Source organism: Talpa occidentalis, unplaced genomic scaffold (assembly GCF_014898055.3).
Source record: "Talpa occidentalis isolate TD23 unplaced genomic scaffold, MPIMG_talOcc4v2.1 talOcc4.7, whole genome shotgun sequence".
NCBI classification, from domain to species: domain Eukaryota; kingdom Metazoa; phylum Chordata; class Mammalia; order Eulipotyphla; family Talpidae; genus Talpa; species Talpa occidentalis.
In genome coordinates, this window is record NW_023605083.1 from 125,244,742 (window position 1) to 125,265,750 (window position 21,009).

Here is a 21,009-nt window from a genome sequence, read left to right on the forward strand (position 1 = left end):
CACTCATTTCATTTCTCTTTCCCTTAAATGATAGCAGTCCTCCATAAAAAGATTGTCAGTGACTTCCTGTCCGTCAAAAGTATAATGAGCTCTGTTTTACAAGAATCCAGGCTTAGGCAAAACAAAGGAAGCCAGAGGGCCTGTTGCAAGGGCTACCAGCAATCTTGCAAAAAGTTCTTTCCAGACCTTAAAGCAGCAGTTCATGAGGCCAATCCCTCCTTCCTTAAGGTATCAGACACCAAGTGAACTCCTGTGCTGCTGGGGAGCTCCTAAAAAGCTGGGGAGTAGGAGAGGCGAGACAGGTCTTTGCAAAACCCCAACTTGGAACTCTGGATTTCTTTTAAACATTCCCATCTGCCCAACAGAAACTTCTTAAATTCCCTAATTTTTTGCAGAATAAAACCTCATAACTGAGGCCTTCGCGTCCTTCACATGTAAGCCCTTCTTATCTCCCCAGCCCCTTGTCACTGTTACCTCTTTGCCTTTTCTGGACTACTTGAAACTGTGGTGACACCTTCACCTCTGCTATTCCTTCTACCTGGGCTCTGCTGTAACCTGACTCATTCAAGGCCCATCCAAACGACCCCTCCTTGGTGAGCGAGCTAACCAGGAGGAAGGAAGCAGTTCACGTCTGTGTTCCCAGTCTCTGGTGTAGCTGTTATCTCCTGTCTAAACAGCTATAACTTGTCTGATTCCCATTTTGGATTGAGGACCTTGGGTGTCTCCTGCAGGAGAGGACCTCATGTGTAAGGGTGACTGGCCTGGACACTCAGAATTGGATGAGCTGTCGGATTCTCCATCCTCCCAAGCAGAGGCTCAAATCTGCCTCCCTTCCCAAGTGTGAGCCTGGGGACCAGGAACAAACGGATCCTTTGCTCATTTGGAGCTCAGTGCCCTTGGTCCCCAATCCTTTGGTGTGAGACTTCAAGGTTTCCCTTCATTGTGGGCTGAGATACAGTGCTGGAAACAGTGGGAGAGAATATTCCAGATCACAGCGGTCCAGAAAACCCAGCTAGTCTGATGACAAAGTTCCCACCAGTCTAGGCTGGTCAGAGGAGCTCCTGGTCTAAAAGAGACGAGGTTGGTATGGGGAAAAATTCGTGGGAAAGCAGAACCTGGGTGAGTCAGGAAACAGTTCACTGTTGGATGGGCTATTTAAACAAAAGTATATGAATTCTGTACTTACAGAATATCTGTTCTCCATGAAATCTGAAAAACAAAGGATAATGTGGAAGTGAGCAATGCAAAGAGCATGTTGGGCTCCCCCCAGCATCTCAGGGCAGAGCAGGCAGATGAAGAGGGGGTCAGGGGGTACAGGAGGAGACCCTCCCCCCATCCCCAGGTTATGGTTCCTTAGCCTCCACACAGCCTCCCCTGGAAGCTGGCTCCACATGACAAGAGTATAAAGCATCTGGAAACTCATTGAAATTTTAAACAGCTTTAAAAAATTAGTCCATGCTATTTTAGGCAAACACTGAAAACTACAGAAAAGTAGAAAGTAATAGATAAAAATTGTCTCAGGCTCCAATCTTTAAAACCTGTTGACACTTATGTTTGCCAGTTATTTTCTACTTTGGGTCGGATTTTTTAAAAAGTCAAAATTATTCACTACCTGACATTTTATATCCTTTCTTTTTCACATGGCTCAATTTTATAAACATTTTCTGGTACCTTCTTAAACACAATCATTAGTGGCTGCATAATAATCATGAAATGATGGTATCACTGTTTACTTAACCAGTTTTTCCTTTTAAAAATTTAGGTTCTTTCCAAGTTTTTGCTGTTTTAGATAATGTGCCAGTATCCTCTTTGGGAATAAAGCTCTCAACAGACTCCACACTGGTTTGACCATTCCTAGGAGCGGGATGGACTGAGGAGGGATAAGCACTGCCAAACCTCTTGGCAAGACCAACCAAGTGCTGTCTGCAGGGCAAAGCCACACCTCTCCTGTCCCTGGGGAGCCTCATTCAACTGTTCCAGAGGACACACCATCTTTCACCAGAGTGCATGCCTGGTCTCGCTGGCCCTGCCAGGCTGTGGCGGTGAAAGTGGCCCCAGGAGGATGGCAGGAAGATGATGGCGGGGGACAAGAAAGAATGATGAGAACAGGAAACTCTGCACTGAGGTGAGTGGTCCCCACCTGCACTGGCTGGAGATGATTTCATTACAAAAGTCAAGAGAGGGCTACAGCTTTTTCCCCTGGACAGAACCAGTTCCCCCTCACAGCAGAGCTTCTGAATGGGCAGGAGCCCCCAACAGCCCACTGTGCACACAGACCGAGGGCAGAGACCATGGCAGCCTCGCCTGCTGCTTGGGGAAGGCCTAAGACATGTGGGAAGTGGGTGGCGCTGTTCTTGCTAGTGGCGGAGGGAATGCCAGGAAGGTCGTTCTGCCTTCCCAGAGCTGGGTTTTACAGGAGAGGGCCCTCGGAAGCACCTCGGTTGCTACCTCGCCGCCCCAGCTACAATCAGGTCCTGTGTCCAGGACAGTCTCCTCTCTCACAGAGGCAGTTACGGCCCCTCTGCTTCTTTCTCTAATTTAAAATATCCTGTTTCCACAAGTCCACTTCCCCCTCGAGCCCTGTCTTATCACAGCCCCATTGTGAGTCTCCTCTAGAGGGAACAGGGCCAGAAGTTCCTCGGGGGCCCCTTCTGTCCTGGCCGGGCCAGAGGCAGGCGTCCACGCCAAATGGATGAATCAGCCCGACCACGAAGTCCAGCCATTGTGTAAACTTCCACACATTGAGTGGGGCCCTGGGCAGCACCCCCACCCCAGATCTGACCTGGGAGGACCCACAGAACCCCAGGCTTCCCAAAGCCCCAAGGGCTCTGGAATCAGACGCCAGAGGGAAAGATCCTCAAGCAATGTGAACGTGAGGTGCCCAAATTCCCAATCAGCTGGGGTTGCTGCCGGGAGGCTGGGCCTCTGCTCTCGGCAGTGCTGTTTCTCCTTGGTAGTGGAGCAACTACACAAAAATAGGAGCTGGTGGGTAGAACCCATCTCTTTTCATGGAATGTTTTCCTTTTCTTCACCCTCTTGCCTTCTCGGGCAGGAAACGCCACCCTGGGGGCAGGCAGTGCCCGCTGGGCCTCACAGGATGGGTGGGACGGGCCCTCCAGAGGGGCCTGACTTAGAGACCCTCTGTTCTTTGGCTCTTTCTTGATGACCAGCCACTCCTGGCTTACCATACATCTGCCCCCCTATAAGAAACACCTAGAAGGCAAGGAGAAAGCAGAGTGGAGGCCGAAGGAACAGATACTCAGATGGGAAGTTGGGCCTGTCTGGCCCAAAAGACATAGGTCAGTGTTGGGAGCTGAACTTGGCCTCTATTTCCAGAGCCGCACTGCCAGGTGGATGTGCTTGGGCACCTCCAGAAGTGGGCATAGGCAAAGCTCGAGCACTGGCATCCAGGGGGAAAGCCAGCTCTCCTGCTGGAGAACGAGACTTCCTCAATTCCTCTCAGCAAGGTTTCTTAACTTTGGTACTGTTGACGTTCTGGGCTGGGTAATTCTTCATGGCAGGGTTTCCTCTATATCATAAGATGTTTAGCAGCAACCCTGGCCTCTGCCCATTAGATATGGTAGCACAGTCCCCACCCCACCCCAAATATGATAAGCAAAACTGTCTCCAGACACCACCAAATATCTCCTGTTTCCCCTGCTTGAAGCTGTGGGACTCTCATCCTAGACCTGAGTTCTCTCCTAGGGAAGAGCTTGGCCACATGGCTGACTGGAATAAACCACTTTACTCTTCGGTTTTCAAATCCAGTGTAAATATAAGTTAAGAGATTTTGCTTTGAATGACCTGAAAGTCATTTCATAGGGCACTTTCAGGATAAGCTGGAGCACTGTCACCCATCCAGCGCTGGGTCAGAGCGAAGCTCATGTGGAAACACTCCTGGCTAGCCCACTGGGGCAGCGTTTACAATGGCTAAGACCTGGAAGCAACCTAAGCGCCCACCGATAAGGGACGGGACCAAGAAGGCGTGGCCTGTCCACCGTGGGAACTATTCAGCCATCAGGAAAGATGAAATTTTGCCATTTTCAGCAAAATGGAAGGATCTTGAGGGCATGGTGAAGGTGAGCTAGGAAGATAAAGACAATGTTGGATGATGATTCCTCTCTGGGGGGATAGAAGGAAACCAAAAAGATGAACTGACGAAGCACAATAAAAATAAACTAGTGGACATGGATAAGAGAACAGGAGAAGAGGTGGAAGAAGGGGTGAAGTGGGTGTAAAGGGTGTGGTGGGAAATTTGTTGTTACTTTTTGTTTTTCTTAAATAAGATAAAACTGTACTAAACACACACACACACACACACGCACGGAGTTCACACAGCTTGACCAGGCCAAGTGAAAGAGTGAAGTTGTGGGCCTCCTTGGTGGCACAAGGGGTTAAGCACAGCGCTATGAAGCTATTTGCAGCCTCTGCAGCACGAGTTTGATCCCCGGCCAGGGAGCAACCCACATGACACAGCAGACCTCTCCTGTCTCGCCCGCTGCTCCCCTCAGCAGTGTATTTCAGTAGCTCTGCCTGTTGTGCTCCCCACTCTGTCTCTGGTGAACGCCCTCATCTCCCACACCTCCGGCCTGTACCCCAGTTCTTGCATGCATAAATAAAATAAATCTTAAAAAAAAAAAGTGAAGTTGCCCACGGGGCCCTGGACAGTCAGACATTTCTAGAGGGCTCCCTACTCAGCTGTCATTTCTCTTTTGGATCTTGTTCTAGTCAAACACTAGATAAACAAGGCAGAGGAAAAGGAAAAGTCAGGCCTTTCCGAAGATTAGTCAGAGCCAGTGAGAAAAGGAGGAAGCTAATGACAAATGAGGAGAGGCTGGCAAGGGCTTTCCACTCCAGGTGGCCCTGCCACCCAGCTCATCAGAGCCAGGAGCCAGCCTCAGGAGGGCCCGGTCTTTAGGGCTGGGTCTAAAGGGCTGGGTGCGGGGTTGGGGGGGTGGGGGTGTGTGGCCTCAGACTGTTCTGCCTGAAGCTCCAGGTCAAAGGGGAGGGGAGTTAGTGGGTTCCAGTTAAGTGTTAAGAGAGAAAGGCACCAAACGGTAACCTGAACTGCTTCTTTAAAGGCCCACCCCTTAGCACCACCTACATCCCTGCTCATTAAGAAGCAAAATAAAACCAGCCTTACCATTTCTGGTAAGCAAATCACACACTGTAACTAGAGCTCCACTGGGTGACTGGGATTTGCAAATCCTAACCTTAGGCAAATAATTAGGGAATAAGAGTTTTTAAAACTCTCAAGTGCTAAGCTTACGGGAAATGATCAGTGTTCTCTCCATTCCATTGGGAAAGCTGAAGGTCCCCGAGACACAAAAGCTTTCTCAGCTTGTGCTGTTTCTATCCCAGGCCTTGCCTTCCCTTCTTTGAGAACCTCTCCGTTTGTCTCTTTCTGATATAATTTGTATGGTCCAGAGAACCTCTCTCCTCCCCTCCCTGGGATGTAGCAACAGATGACCACACCGTTGAAAAGGGGAAAACCTCAAAGATCAAGAGGTTTCCTTGCTTGAGACTGAGAGTCCACTGAGAGGGGTGTCCGCTAGCTAAAGAAGAGGTCAGCAAAATAGGCTCCAACGAGAACAGCAGACTTGCATGACCGTGGATATGACCCAGTGGCGGGGTATTAAGTTGGAAGAGTTGCCCTCCCTATCTCCCCATTTTACAGGCCCCTCTGCTCCCCCCAAGACTTTATCCACACATCCCCGAGGGGCATTCTGTGGCAACTCCACACAGATGAGGGCATTTTATTGGGAATTAATGAGAAAACTAATGCCAGGTGGAGAGATGTGAGGGGTGGGAGAAAAGTCATATAACCTGATAAGGGCAGAAGGGGGACCAGCCCCATGTCTCCACTGCTTACTTAGGAAGTTTTCCATCAGGTTCCCATTCAAAGACCATCCAGGCTGGCCTCTAGCTAATAGGAATGCACCAGAAACACTGGCCCCATCACTGACAATTCAGATTCAAAGGGAAAACTTGGGCTTAAAGTTTTGGGGTCCTGGAGTCAAGAGAGGTGTAGGGTGAGGAAAAATGTCAGGCTTTTCTGCCCTCCCGCCATCAGGACGGATGATGGATCCTTGCGGTCCTGAATGCATGCCTGATGGCGGGCACCTGGCGTAGGGTGTGGGCATAGGTAGATGGGATTCACCTGGGCTGAGACTGGGCTTTTAAGGGCGGAGTCACAGGGGCGCCAGCAGCAGCAGAAGCCAAAAGAGAAGCCAAGAAGCAGCAGAACGAACAGAAGAGCAGAGAAGCAGAGAGAACACCAGAGGGCCCAGATAGAGTGAAGACTTGCTGGGGGCTGGGAGGCCTGCCATATGCCTGGTGAACCCCAATAAAAGACCTGCCAAAATCCACTGAGGACTCTGACTCCTCCTTTACCCGGTCTGCATGGGATCCTAGAAACCCTGCACTGTGGTCTTCCTGCCCTACAAGAGGGTAAAGGGTTTGGATTGGTTCCAAGTGACCCCAGGAGTGACTCTTAGAGTGAGTGACTCCCTCTCCTCACCAACATGCCAGGGGGGTGGGTCTGAGGTGGCCAAGGCGTGGACAGAGGGCCTTCACGTACAGTCATTCATTCAGCCCGTTCACTAGGCAGCTCCCAACACTGCATGCTGTGATTTCACAGATACGAGGTGGGACGGAGCTGCCGGGCTGGGGGAGTGGCAGTGAGTGTCTAAGGGAATGGGGTTCAGTTTGGGACACGCCTAGGTGGCGGCTGAGGAAGACTGTGAATGTTGTGAGTGTGCCTACTGTGGCCGCAATGGGCACCCCCAGAAAGGTTGAAATGGCAAATGTTTTACCATGAGTTAAAAAAGAAAGAAGCTGAGCTTAGAGCCTAAAGTGAGAATTTGCAAAGACGGTGCCGCCCACAGCCTGTGAGAGCCTCATGCCTCGCCTCTCCCGCAGCCCCGGGACTAGCAGCGCCTCCCCACCCCCAGCTGCTCTGCGCTTATCTGGAAGAGCAGTTTTCCTCTGTATCACTCAGGGGAAAAGGGGGGCTTAAGGGCCAGAACTACGCCTGGTGAGCCATATCCCAGAATAGCCCGTCCCACAGGCTGCTGCTGGGAAGGCGGGCGAAGTTAAGGTGGAGATGGAGAGAGGAGAGGCTGGACAGGACTCAGCTCTGCCCTGTCTGCGCTGCCCGCCCAGAGACCGCCTCCCGCCGCGGCCTGTGTTTTATCATGGGTCACCCTTCTCCCCCAACACACACTCCCTCTCTCCCTCTCTCTCTGTCTCTGTCTCTCTCTGTCTCTCCGCTGGTCAGCTTTGAAAGAACCCTCCAGGATTTCTGGGGAATGAGAAAGACCCTGCCCCTTCAAACAAGAACCAGAGCAGAACCTAGAGAACATCCAGCAGAATGCAGAACATCCAGAAAATGGTTCTCAGAGAGGGGCCCTGGGCCACAGCCTGTGGGAGCTTGTTAGCAACGCAGATTCCCAGGCCTAGAGGATCAGGTCAGGGGTGGCGCTGAGCTATCTGCGGTCTCGGCCAGAGGGAGGCTCTTGAACTCACCCAAGGTCCCCCAGATCATACCAGGCTGCTGTTTCTAAAGCAGGCGGAGGGGGATCATCTAATACAGGTGATGCTAAGTGCAAACCAAACCAAAAGAAGCTGGAAAAGGGCAAGTTATGTAACTAGCATGCCATGTCCACCTCTCCAGAGCAGGGATAATAACAGCGCCCCCCACTGGCTTTCTGAAGAATCTGAGGGTTAAGTGAGAGCCCAGCAGCAGTGACAGTAAGGGGAAGCTGAAGGGAAAAGGAATCACCAGAGGCCTGCAGCGCTCAGCCTCCCCCACCCCGCCCACTGCTGGCAGCTGAGCCACGCATGTTCAGAAAGAGGAACACCCCCCCATCGCTTCTCGGCCTTTTGGCTAAGATCAAGTGTAGAAAGAGGAACACCCTTGAGGGGAACCTCCAAGGCATGGGGGGGGAGCTGGCTTTTGCAACAGCACTTTAATTTCAGTTGTAAGACCCAGGGCCCTCTCTGCCCTCGGCCCCTATGCAGGAGGTGGCTACCAGGTTAGAGGAGAGATTATAGAGGGACCTCAGCCCCAGCTGACCCATAGGGTGCAGTGGGAGCACCCCAACCTGGGAGTCAGGAGATGGCAGACTCTAGCTCACCCTGAGGAAGACCCCCCACCCTCTAGGGCCTGAGTTTCGATTATGCTTTTCGGCTAAAAAGGGTTGAATTCTCACTCTAAGTGCTTGGAGTAATTAGCATCACGCCCCCTAATCTCATCTCATCCCCTTTTCTCATTAGTCCCATCTCCATTTAGCAGATAAAGAAACCCAGTCTCAGAGAGGTTAGGTATGCTAGTTAAAATCACACAGCTTGTCAAAAAAAAAAAAAAAAATCACACTGCTGAGATGCAGCCCCAGGAGAGGCCCTTGGGGGTCTCCCAGCAGAGCAGGGCCCTGTGTCACCTCCATCCCTACAGGCCTCTGGTTCATCCCAGCCCCGCCAGAGGGACGGCCGGGTCCCACCAGGTCAGACTGAGGACTCCAGCAAGAACCAGCCTGGGGAGCCCCAGAGTTGGAGCAGATGAGAATCAATGGATGAAGAAAGAGGTTTTCTGGGACTCCCTTTGCTTGTCTCCCCTATCCCTTACAAGTAGGAGCTCCTGAGAGTGAGAAGTGCCCCAAGTCCCCTCTCCCCTGGACCTTCCACAGCCCCAAGATGGACCCGCACAAACCTTACGCCATCCGCGTCCCTGCGCATGTACCTTCCCGCGCTCGGCTCTGCCCCGGCAACCCCTTTCCCTTTGTCTCGTCACTACGATACAAGTGTGCTGTTCTTGGGGGGCCTCCCTGGTGGCACAGGGGTTAAGACGCAACCTCTGAAGTTATCCGTAGCCTCTGTAGCATCCCTGGTCAGCCAGGGAGCTACCCACATGGTGCAGCAGACCTCTCCTGTCGCGCCCGCTGCTCCCCTCGGGAGTGTACTTCGGTCAGTCTGCCTGTTCTATTCCCCACTCTGTCTCTGGTGAATCCTCTCACGCCCTGCATCTCTGGCCTGTGCCCCAGCTCTTGTATGCATACATAAATAAATCTTAAAAAAAAAAAAAAGTGCTGTTCTTTGTTAAGATGCAAATAAGCTCCAAGTTCCACCCACTCCTTTGAGTAACTCATTGCTGATTTGCTCTTGCTCATCTGCCTTTAGTGGGACTTGGGGATGCACGCTGGGTGTGACCTTTCCACAAGCGAGAAAGGACCGCCATGTATGCCTCAGGTGATCACAGACCCTGGGCCCCCGAGTCTGGGGCAAGGAGGTGCCTCCTGAACGGGGTCCCTGCAGCCTCCAGGCAAGGCCACCTTCCCTTCCCTGAAACCAAAGGCAGGGTTTCAGGGTGGGTCTGGTTTCAGGTGGGTCAGTTCTCAGGGACTTGCCGGCTGTGACCTTGGGCAAGTCTTCCCCTCTCCATGTCTCAGTAGCTTTGAATGAGGGAATTAGGAATGGGTCAGGTAGTTAGTCAGGAAGAGGGTGCCCCACCGGCCGAGCCCATTTATCAATCTGAACAGTGGAAACCAGGAGGGTGCTCCCTCACCCCAAGTCCGGGTGCCCTAAGTCCATTTATCAGCCTGATTGTAGAATAATCGTGGCACCAGGAGGGTGCCCTCCAATCCAATAACACAGTGCTAAAGCAACACACCAAAGCTGGTTCCGGAAAGAGAGGCCAGGGACCTCAGTAACCTAGGAGACCCCACGGTCCCAACCAATCAGCAAGAGACACAACGCCGAGACACCCAACAGCAGCCCCCTCCCCTCCCTCACTGTACTTATATAAACCCCTGCTTGTCAGCCCCTCGGTGGCTACCTACGCAGGACCGCCCTCCGCTCAAAGAGCTTTCCTGTCCTTCCTCTTTTTTTTTTTTTTAAAGATTTATTTATTTATGCATACAAGAGCTGGGCCAGAGATGCAGAGGGTGAGAGGCCTCACCAGAGACAGAGTGGGGAACAGAACAGGCAGACTGACGAAATACACTGCTGAGGGGAGCAGCGGGCGAGTCAGGAGAGGTCTGCTGCGGCATGTGGGCAGCTCCCTGGCCGGCCAGGGATGGAACTCGTGCTGCAGAGGCTGCGGTGCCAGCACAGGCTTCAGCCCAACACCCCGTCAGCTGGGTGCAGACGCTGGAGGTTTGGTTCGCCTGGCCTATGGCAGAACCTCGTGTCTACAGATGAATCGTGCATTAGCCCAGGGCTGCTTTACAGGGTGGTAGTGATAGCGGTGAAGGATGTCCTGAGCAAACTCCATACAGGCTTTGTGGACTCCACCCCCACGACGCTGGAACTACAAATCCCATGATCACCAAAGGGAAGGTTGCGAGGACCTGAGGGCGGAGTTAAGCAACTAGGCTCTCAGTTTGGGTATTTAAGTGGCCATGTGGCCGGGAGGTCACCCTCTTGGCCACGAGGTGTGCTAGGTTTTTGCCAGCTCGGAGGGTCATTGGGATTCCAGGTCAGCAGAAACGGGTAGGACACATTTACAAACTTATCTCCCTCTTTTTCTCCCTGAGTTATTCATTTCCCATTTCCTCTTCCCTTGTATATAAACCTTTTATCAACCTTTTGTGTGTGTATCTGCAGTTTAGCATTAATAAGTCCCCTTTAAGTGCCCAGGTGAGGACACACAGTCAGGCAACCCCATTTTATATCGGGGTTTGCCCTGTAACAGCAGGAGAGAGTCAACTCTGGTAGAGGTAGCACCTCTTTTTGGCTTTCTTTGTTCCCTCTTTTCCTGCTCACTCCCAAGACCCCCTGGATGGTTCTGGGGATCAGGCCAAGGAGCCAAGGGCCCCTCACTCACCAGGGTCAGTTTTCCGGATTTCGCTGTACACGGTCTCCGTGCCCTTCGTCTCCAGACCTGGGGAGGAAGCAGCACAAGTCAGAAGCAGCCTCTGGGCCAAGTCATCCCACCGCTGGAGAACGTCTCAGGCTCCCCCCACAAGGCTGCACCCCGCTACGCCACCCCATGGGTACCCATCTCCAGGAGCATCTAGAAAACTTGTCACCCCTAAATCTGGCATTTCCTTGCTTTCGAGGTCTACCCAGCATCACTCCCAGCCTGGAAGGCCAAGGGAACCCTGAACCTTGGGGGCTGCGGTGGAGGGACCCACCACAGGCCTGCAGCCTCCATCTCAGAGGCCCCTTCCCTCTCCCTGCCCTCCTGTCCCCGTGTCAGCCCCTCCCAGGATGCTGGGCCCTGGCCTCTAAATGACCCGAGGTCTGGGTAGAGCCTAGGCTTCATCTATGACTTAAGGATCAGCAGGACTGAACATTGCTCACAAATCTGGACCACTGGGTTAGCTGGTTTCAAACGCCAACACCTGAGACTCACGGCCACCTGTGAGGGAACTGTCTGGGTGCATCTTGGTGTTGGTGTTTTGTTAAGAGTTCTGTGGGGGGGGGTGGGGAACCTGAACCTCCCTGGTGGCACAAGGGGTTAAGACACAGCACTGTGAAGCTATCTGCAGCCTCTGCAACACAAGTTTGATCCCCAGCTGGGGAGGTGACCCACATGGCACAGCAGAACTCTCCTTTCTCTCCTGCTGCTCCCCTCGGCAGTGAGTTTCAGTCAGTCTGCCTGTTCTGCTTCCCCACTCTGTCTCTGGTGAGTCCTCCTACCCCCCCCCCCACCTACTTCTGTGGCCTTCCACCCCAGCTTCTAAAAAAAAAAAAGTTCCACGGGGGATGCTTATAAACTGACGGGTGTGGATTACACCTAGAGGAGACCCGAGGGTTTGGGATTCAAAAAGCCCTGTGTTTATCATCAGGTGATGTACACGCGTGCACGCACACACACACACTCATAGTATGTCCACATGCATTGTGGGTCTGCTACTCCTAGGCAGCCTATTCGGCCGCCATTATGTCACCTAAACTAGGTCAAAGTGGTCCGGCCAGTTAGGAAAAGGAGCCCAACCCTTCAGCCCTTCAAATCAAACAAGAGCACAAAGCTGGACCACACCGGGAAGGTTGTGCATCAGGAGGTATGTCCGGAACGCCTGGGGGTGCTGAGGACCCATGCATAACATGTACCTCATGAGGTATGTCCAGAAAGCCCAGGGGGCTGAGGACCGATGCATAACACATACTCCCGAGTTTTACATCACGAGGTATGACTGGGAACGCCGGGGGTGGGGGTGGGGCAGAGGGAGGCCGAGGACTGATGTGTGACAAGGGACCCCAGAAGCTGATCAGTGGAGCGCCTTGTTGAAAAGATTAGAACCATGGGTGGGGGGGGGAAATTAAGGTCTGTCATCAAGTAGATAAGAAGTGCCTGGAGGGCAGACTCACAATCCCTAATCTTCTACACCCTTCCCCTTTCTTTAAACTCCTTAATCTCCTTACAACCAAATACATGTGTCAATAAAAGGGCCAGGATCTTGCTCTTCAGCAGCATCCTGCATTATGTAGCCTGCTCCACGACTCCCGTTTGTCAGTGTGGTGTTGTCCGACACAACAATGCCTTGCATACACATGTACAGTGTGTATAAACATACATACCAGTGTGTGCACACACAGACACAGACACACAGAGACACACCTAGGAGGCAGATCGGAGCCTGCTGCTTCCCTTCTCTCACCTGCAGAATGTCCTGGAAGCCTCGCTGTAAAAAGGCCCTGCAGCCACATGGCCGGCTCTCTCCTATGGCTCAGGAAGCAGCTCCAGACAGGGTAGGAAGCGGCCTGCCAGCATGGTCAGGCCAGCAGTCTCTTCAGGGCAGGAGGCTGCTGCCCTGGATTCTGACTGCACCGAGAGGCCCTCAACTTGTTAGGGGGAAATGATGCCCTAAGCTAATCCCATACAGGCTTTGTGGACCCCACCCCCACTCCAGACTAAAGCCATCAGGACATTGGGAAAGACAAATCCCATCACCACCAAAGGGAGGGTGGCTGGGACCTGAGGGTGGAGTTGGGCAGCCAGGGTGGATATAAAAACAAAACACGTGGGCCTTGGGGGGCTCGCTATCACTCGCCTCCTGGCTTCACCGCTCCTGGCTTGCAGCCAGCTCTCAGAGTGCCATTTTGGGATTCCTGATCGGCGGATCGGGTAGGACGCATTTAAAACTTTGTCTCCCACTTTTCTCCCTGAGCTGTCCATTTCCTCATTTCCCCTTCCCTTGTGAATAAACCTTTTATTAACCTTTCGCGTGTGCCTGCAGTAGAGCATTGATAAGTCCTTTTAAGCACGCGGGTGAGGACCCACAGTCAGGCACCCCGTTTTGTATTGGGGTTGCTCTACAACAAACTCACCACTCCAGGGACAGCCCGCATGGCCCTTTCTCTCGGCCTCACTGCTCCTCATCCTCCCTTCCCAGGACCAGCGCTGCCCCAGCATTCCAGCACAGAGGCCCTCATGCACTCCCCCGTCCCTGTGCCCAGGAGTTCCATAGGCCCTCTGCTCACACAGCAATTTGGGGACACTTGCCCACAACATGCTGGACAGTATTTGTTCCCCTGGAGTTCTGGGCTGTGCTGGAAGTCTCGTGCGCCCCCAACCCCAGGCCTGGCACAGCAACCTGGGGCAGCTGGAAGGGCCTGAGGTGATAGAGAAGGTACCACATCCCTGTACCTGTCTCTACCTCAGCCCTTCTATCCCTACTCTCACGCCCACCCCAGGAAGTTCTTGGCCTAATCAACCCGATCCCTGAGGTGTTTAGTTTTAGGATTAAAATCACATTCATTCATCACACACTGAATGGCGGTGGTTCCTGTGTCAGGGCCTGAACACCAGAAGAAAGACTGGTTCCGATCCCAACAGCAGAACTAGGAGTACCTGGTGTGGCCAGGGCCTCACATAAGGCCTTGTGGTGACTCCCAAAGGGTGCTGAGGAGGAGCTGGCACTCAACAGAGTGGCTGAGACACCAGGCCCTGGGGGGACCCTGCCTTCTCTAAGAGGCCAGCAGAGTTGCCCAGAGCACCCTACTCTCCCTCCACAACAGCAGATTTGGGGGTGTGGAGGGAAGTTTCAGGGATCCCCATATCTTCTGGGGGATCCTCCACATCCCCAAGGGACTCTGCTCCATGTCAGGCCCAGGCAAGTCATTTATTCAGTACGATCCTAAAACCACTGTGTGCCTACCAGGGCAGCGGAGGAGAAGGTGAGCCGGACCTGGTGCCCTGTGACACTGCAGGCCGCCCGTGTGGATGGGCGGGCGGGACAACAATGCTGTGATAGCGGATAAACACGGCAGATGAGGCCCAGGGCTCCCTGTCAGCCCCACCATGGGAGGTGGGAGCAGTGGGGAAGGACTGGAGCCAGGGCTCTGGGGTCTGGAGACCCTTATGAACTCGCCTGCCCACCTGCACATATGGGGTAGCTGTGGACCACCCTGGTCACCCGGGGGACCCCATCACCACACAACTCTGCACATCAGCCAGGGCAGTGGCTGCTTTGCCTGTCGTGGCAGAGCCGCTGGAGCTGCTGCTGCCAGGTGGTTCCCTGCTGCCTCCAGGTTGCCCAGCTCAGATGGGGGCGGGTGGGGGTCAGTGGCTCATCACTCCTGCCCCTCCTCCCTCGCTGCCCCTGGGCAGCAGCTGCCTGCTAATGACTAAAACAGGCTGGCAGGCTGTTTGTCTCAGCTGTCAGGGGCGTTTCCGGACAGAGCTATATTTTGGCTTCTGTTTTTTCCCTGTTGACAGCGCACCAGTGGGCTTCAACGTCACGGGGTTTTCCCAGCAATTAGCCTGCGAGCAAGCTTGCAGCATACCGGGCTTGAGAGTTCCTTCCTGCCCTTCCTCCACCCCCAAGTGACCACTTGGTCAGCTACCAGCCAGGGTAGAGCTGGATGCGGTCCCCTCCCCCACCTCCACCCCAACGGTGCTGGGGGAGTATAGGGTAAGGTAAAAGTATCAGTATCAGGCTTTTCTGCCTTCTCCCCATTAGGATAGATGAGGGAAGCCTGTGGTCCCGAATGCATGCCTGATGGCGGGCACCTGGAGTAGGGTGCGGGCATATGTAGATGGGATTCATCTGGGCTGAGACTGGGCTTTTAAGGGCAGCGTCGCGGAGATGCCAGCAGAAGCCAAGAAGGAAGCAGAGAAGCAGAGCAGAAGCCCAGAGAGAGAGAAGGCCGGAGAGCCCAGATAGAGTGAAGACTTGCTGGGGGCTGGGAGGCCTGCCAGCCTCCCGGCCCCCCTGCTCCCCTGCCTGCCGTGTGCCTGGTAAATCCCAATAAAAGCCTGCAAAAGCCACTGAGGCCTCCAGGACTCTCCTCCTTTACCCCGGTCTTCTGGATCAGAAAACCTTCTCCGTGTCATTCCTGCCCTTACAGAAGAATAGAAGCCATTTTATTTCTAAGACATATAGGGTAAGGAAAAGGTATCAGGCTTTTCTGCTCTCCCGCCATCAGGATAGATGAGGGAACCCTGTGGTCCTGAATGCATGCCTGATGGCGGCACCTGCAGTGGGTCCACCTGGGCTGAGAGACAGAGTTTATAAGGGCGGCGTCGCGGGGACGCCAGCAGAAGCCGAAGCCGAGGAAGAAGCCAAGAACGAACGGAAGCCGAGAGAAGACCAGAGCCCAGCTGGAGTGAGGATGCGCTGGGGGCCGGGAGGCCTGCCAGCCTCCCGGCCCCCAGCACCCCGGCCTGCTGTGTGCCTGGTAAATCCCAGTTAAAGACCTGCAAAAACCACTGAGGACTCTGACTCCTCCTTTACCTGGTCTGCTGGATCAGAAAACCTGCTCAGTGGCCTGTCCTGCCCTTACAGGGAGGCCTTGAGGACAGAGGCTGGTTGGCCGAGACCAGGCCAAGTTGTCTCATAACTGGCCTTGAACACGCAAAGCCCTTTCCTCATCTAGTGATGCCCCCTCATCTGAAAGCAGGGGGAGAGCTCACAGGCCAGCCTGCCCGCCCCCACTGTCCCTTAGCTGCCAGGAGGAGGGTCCAGAGAAGCCAACTTGAATTCTCTAGAAACTCACCATTTCCACCCAAGTATCATTCTAGCTCTTCCTGAGGCCCTCTGTTCAAATTGGAAGGAGGTGAGGACTTGAGTGGCTGCACCCAGCAGCTGCACAGTTAGGCAGACAGTGTGCTGCTCCACCAAGTCCTAGGAGGCCTCCAACCCCTTCCCTTCCTCAAGCAAGAAAAAGGAAACCAGGAGCTACAAACGTGGAAATATTCCCAAAGAAAAGCAAAAAGAATCCCGGTTCCATCTCCCTGCATCAGCTTCCTTAGCCCCAACACTCCAGGAATCAGGCCCAGCAACCCCAAGAGGCAGTGGGCACTGGGGCTGGGGGTGGGTCTCAGAATGTCCCTATGTCCCTGCCAGAGCCCCACACCACTGTGCTAGGGGGCTCAGAGGGCCTGGAGGGTCAGGAGCACGGTGGGGCTCCCCCTCACACATTCAAAATCTTTGGGCAGCTCTGTCCTCTCACCCCAGTTCTTTTGAAAGCACAGGCCCATAAATAAAATGCAATCTAAGAAAAGTGATCTCTGCCCTGTCCCCCTCAAGGTGAGGAACAGAATGAAACAGAGGAGGGATTCTGTAACTCTGGGGTAGATAATTACACCAAGCTGTGCCTTTGCTGGGGAGTGAGAGCTAGGAGAGGCGGAACCGCAGAAGTGGACCCTCCTGGTCACTCCCAAGATGGTGGCTGGGTGCCTAGCGGGGAGGGGGCAAGGACAAGGGTATGGGGAGGAGGGGAGAAGGGAGAGGAGGGACCTGTGCAGAGTGCAGCCCAGCGCGTGAAGAGACATCCTGGCAATGACCGTCCAGACTCCACCCAAAACCATGACGTGCAAATTGGGAGGAGGCCAGTCCCCCAAGTAAAAGGGACCCATCCCTGAAGCTCTGGGTGCTCCTTCTCTATTGCTTATCAGGGAATAAAGTTCTTGGTCTGTTTAATAGAGCCATGTTTCTGAATTTGGGGCACCTGGAAACAGACTCTCGCCTTAAGGGATTCGGTAAAATTTTCTTCCAAGCCTGAACTCCCTGTAAAGAGGAAGTAAGCAGCTGTTCCTGGGCAGAACCCAGGATGCAGGTGGCCGAGGAGGCCATCACTGGACTAGGGAAGGCCTATTGTCCCATCTCCACAGCCCGCCCAGGCTGCTTGTGAGCACCAGGATCTGGGGTCTCATCTTGGGGCCAGATCCCCCCCCACCAGCCTGTGCCCCCCAGTCAACCTGTAGCAACCCTGTAGCTACCCTGTTTCCCATCCCTGGTCATTAAGTTTTTCATGCAATGCTGTGATGTGTTTCCAAAATACATGAGAATCCCTCACAGTGGCTCCCCCATCTGATCACACACTGGTCTCCCCCTGTCCATTCGTGTCCCCTTCAAGCCATCATTCACAAGCATTTTTAAAGAAGGAAGAAGGGGCCAGCCTAAAGGCTTCCAAAGCCCCCCTGATCTGCTGAGATGAGGATGCAGGGAACCTCAGAGGCCTGTGCCCCACCCCCCAGTCCTCTGCCCCCTCTCCCTCCGCTCTCTGTGCAGACACATCTCCTCTCAAACCCTTCCGCGAGCCACCCTGCACCGGCCTTCCTGTCTCCTGGGTCCTCCTACCGTCCTCCCCTGGGGTCACCTTCTCAGCGGCCCCAGTGGCCTAGCTTAAACGCCACTCCTCTAATAAGCCTTCTGGGACCACCCAAGCCAGAAGAGACACTCCTTTCCGGCCCTCCCCTAGCCCCCATCCTCCGGAGCACGTGCTGTGACCTCACACTATTTATCTAGTTCTTGGTTCCTTGCTTTCCGGGGCTGTCTTGGGCTTTCCCGCCACGAGGGGCCAAAGGTCCCTTTGCTGAATTGCTTTACAATGAAACAAAGAGGAAGAGACCTGCCCCGCCCCGGCCCTCCCACCGCAGCCTGGTCTGGAAGTGCAGGCCTGGGGGTGTCATCTGCTTGCAGGGTTCTGTGCACCCACCTTCCTACATGGTCCCCAGAAACTAAGCAAGGGAGGGAGGAAGAAACCCCGAATTCCTCTCAGATCATGGAGCAAGAAGTAACAAGAGGGTCACACGGCCACGTGGCTCATGTCACACAGCCTGGTCTGAAACGTCATCTCAGGCCTGCCTGTCCTAATCCTCACCAGCAAGAGGGGTGCCCAGACCCAGCCTGGCTCGCTTGCCAGCAGGCTGGGTCTGGGCAGCTCTTCCTGTGAGTGAGCAGGGGCCTCTGGGGGCCAAAAGCAACTGAGATTGGAGTCTAGTGTCTGCTGGGGACCACCCCACTCCGAGTCAGTCTCCCCAGCGGAGAACTAGACTGAAGACCTCCGGGCAGCCTGCCCTGAGAGAAACACACACACATGCACACACACACATGCACACCTCAAAGTGTGACAGGCCGCTGTTTACATCAAAGGGGCTTCTGTTTTCAAATCCCTTTCTCCAACTGTCCCTATAAATGGCAACCCCCCTGCTTCCTTAAAACAAGCATTTCAGAAATACAGGCTCAGCCTGTGAACAACTTTTCAGCAAAATTTGGCAAGGGATGTAGCTCTGGAAGAAAGTCCAAACGCCCACGGGGAGGCCGTCCCTCCAGAGACACCTCCTAGCATGCAGTGAGCACCTGGCTCTGAGTGACGCTCAAACACACACACACCCACCGCTGGAGGTTTGGTCAGTGATAATTAATGAAATTGTATACCTTCAAGGGGGGGTGGGGGGGTGGGAGCAGGGGGGGCGTGTCATGGCTCCTGCCCATGACATGTCCAGGGGGTCTCACTGATCACCTCCCTTCTGAGCTACTGGGGGTGACCAGACTCTGGGCCACAGCATAGACCGCTGCGTGCCGGCAGGCCTATCCACAAGCAGAACTGAACCTACGAGATCGCGGGTGGGGGTGGGGTGGGTTGGGGTGTGCCAGCGCCTTACCTCGGTGAGGCTCTGGGGAGGTCACTTCCACTTCTGTGTACTCCACGTCCAAGGTCAGAGGCTCTGCTCAAAAGAACCACAACTCCCTGGGGTTAGACAGGGTCTGGGGCAGCGGGGGGCAACCTCAGGCCACATTAGAGATTCCTACTCAAAAGATTAATATTTACAGGGGGAGCCAGACACGGGCTGAACTTCATTCTATGTAGGTGTGAAACCTCAGGCTGAGGGAGGTGGCAAAGACACCTGCACCCCTTCAGTGGGGAAAGACACCCCAACCTGGGTTGCTGTTGTTTCCACAGTAGATCTGTAAATGCTCAGTAAAACAGAAAACAGCCAGCACCAGTCACAGCAGTCACCTCTGCTAACCCACTCCATGGCCACAGGCAGAGAAAGGTACCTCCAAGATGGAGAGGATCTCAAGAAATTGGAAGTAGGGGCCCCAACTGAAAATGTTTTGAAAGTCTGAGGTACAAGCCTAGAAAAACAAATTAGTGAGAGCTGTTGGGACACTACAGAGAAATCTAGTACATTCATTTGTCTTCAGTGCAAAATATAACATTACTGTTTCAATTTTGAAGCCCTAGAGAACTGGGGTTCCTCAGTAGCAACTGAAACAGCGATTCTACAGTCAAGGACAGGGGGTGTTTATAGAATCCCTGAGCCCCTACAGGGTTTTGATTCCCAGGGTAGCAGCCCTAGGGGAAAGGAATTTTTAAAAATTATTTGGCTTATCCTTCAGTGCTTTAGGCAGAAGCAAACTCTTGTTGTCTTCAAAAATAAGCAGTGGTGCTATTTTATTTTTTTGGAGTGTACTTTTTGTTTTTATTGAATATAAAATGAATATATAGATACAACATATTTGTAAGTTGTAAGTAAAACATACATCCAAACATTCAATAATCTTTTAAAGAAAAAGAGCTACCTTTGAAGTACCCTGTGCATGCCCCCACCGCTCCCCGACACTTTCCCCTGATCGTGTTGAACGGTCATTGACATAGAACACAGTGGAAACTTAAGGTATACAGCGTGATGATCTGTGGTTGATGCTTTTTAAAAAGTTACCTTCTGCCTCTACTATCCAAGAAAGAAGAGCAACTCCTACCTTATTCAGTAGCCCCTTCTGAATCAGGAAGTTCCTTTTAGGGTAGAAGCCAGTTATTTTCTACTAGAATTTAGGTGATTTCCCTCATTAAGGACACTCTGGAGAAAGCAACTCCATTTTATGTATCAGCCAGTGACAGGGTGGGTAAGAGAGCTGGGACAATATTCATAGGCCTTAAGAGTTTGGGTTCCTTTCCTAGGGGTCTATCTTTGTGTAAAGATTTCTAATAATAATGTAAAGACTTAATTAGATAATTACCTTTGTTGTCATTTATTGGTTTCCTTGCATGGTTTGCAACATCTTCATTGTAACCTAGTTGAAAAATAAGAATTAGGATCCATGACAATGGAAATTCTAGTTTTCTATATAAACTATATAAAAAGTCAGTGCTGCTAACAAAGGAAGTAAAGTCCAATTTCTCCAGAGTGGGGTTGGCAACTAGCAGGGTAGTTCTGGACTGCCCCCCCCGACCCGGTTCCCCTGGAGCCCCATCCGACCTACTATGCCATAGAGGGATGCTTCTGTGGTTGAACTGATCAGAATTCAGAAATGTTCATTTGGAACAAGTTCATTGGAAACAAAAGTTAATTTTAGAAGGGATGACCCAGTGACCATGAATATGAGGATGCTGATAAAGCAACTCCCCAGCTGGAGAACTCAGAAAAGTTTTAAAGCAATTGCAGTACCCCAAGGCGGCCACTTTGCCGTGCAAAAATTTTAAGTCTTTTTTTATTGTTTTCTTTTTTTAAAGATTTATTTTATTTATGCATCCAAGTACTAGGGTATAGGCCAGAGGTGTGTGTGTGGGGGGGGTGTGTGTGCAAGAGGATTCACTAGAGACAAAGTGGGGAGCAGAACAGGCAGGTCTACTGAAATACACTGCTGAGGGGAGCAGGAGAGGTCTGCTATGCCATGTGGGTAGCTCCCTGGCTGGGGATCAAACTTAGTGCTGCAGTGGCTGCCGATAGCCTCATTGTGCTGAGACTTAAACCCTTGCGCCACCAGGAAAGCCTTTATTATGTTGTTCTTTATTAAAAAGAATTCTTGAAAGTGATGTAAATACTATCCCTGA

General features: G+C 52.8%; 1 protein-coding gene across 1 annotated transcript in view; it reads right to left on the reverse strand.

Moving 5' to 3' along the window:
• The window catches only part of PECAM1 (platelet and endothelial cell adhesion molecule 1), a 54,265-nt gene that overhangs the window by 4,453 nt on the left and 28,803 nt on the right, over positions 1–21,009 (reverse strand). The window contains exons 12-15 of the mRNA XM_037492268.2: positions 20,196–20,249; positions 18,836–18,898; positions 10,823–10,879; positions 1,187–1,209 (exon numbers count right to left, since the gene is read on the reverse strand). Of these exons, the coding sequence (XP_037348165.1) occupies positions 1,187–1,209; positions 10,823–10,879; positions 18,836–18,898; positions 20,196–20,249 (197 nt within the window). The remainder of the gene's footprint in view (positions 1–1,186; positions 1,210–10,822; positions 10,880–18,835; positions 18,899–20,195; positions 20,250–21,009) is intronic.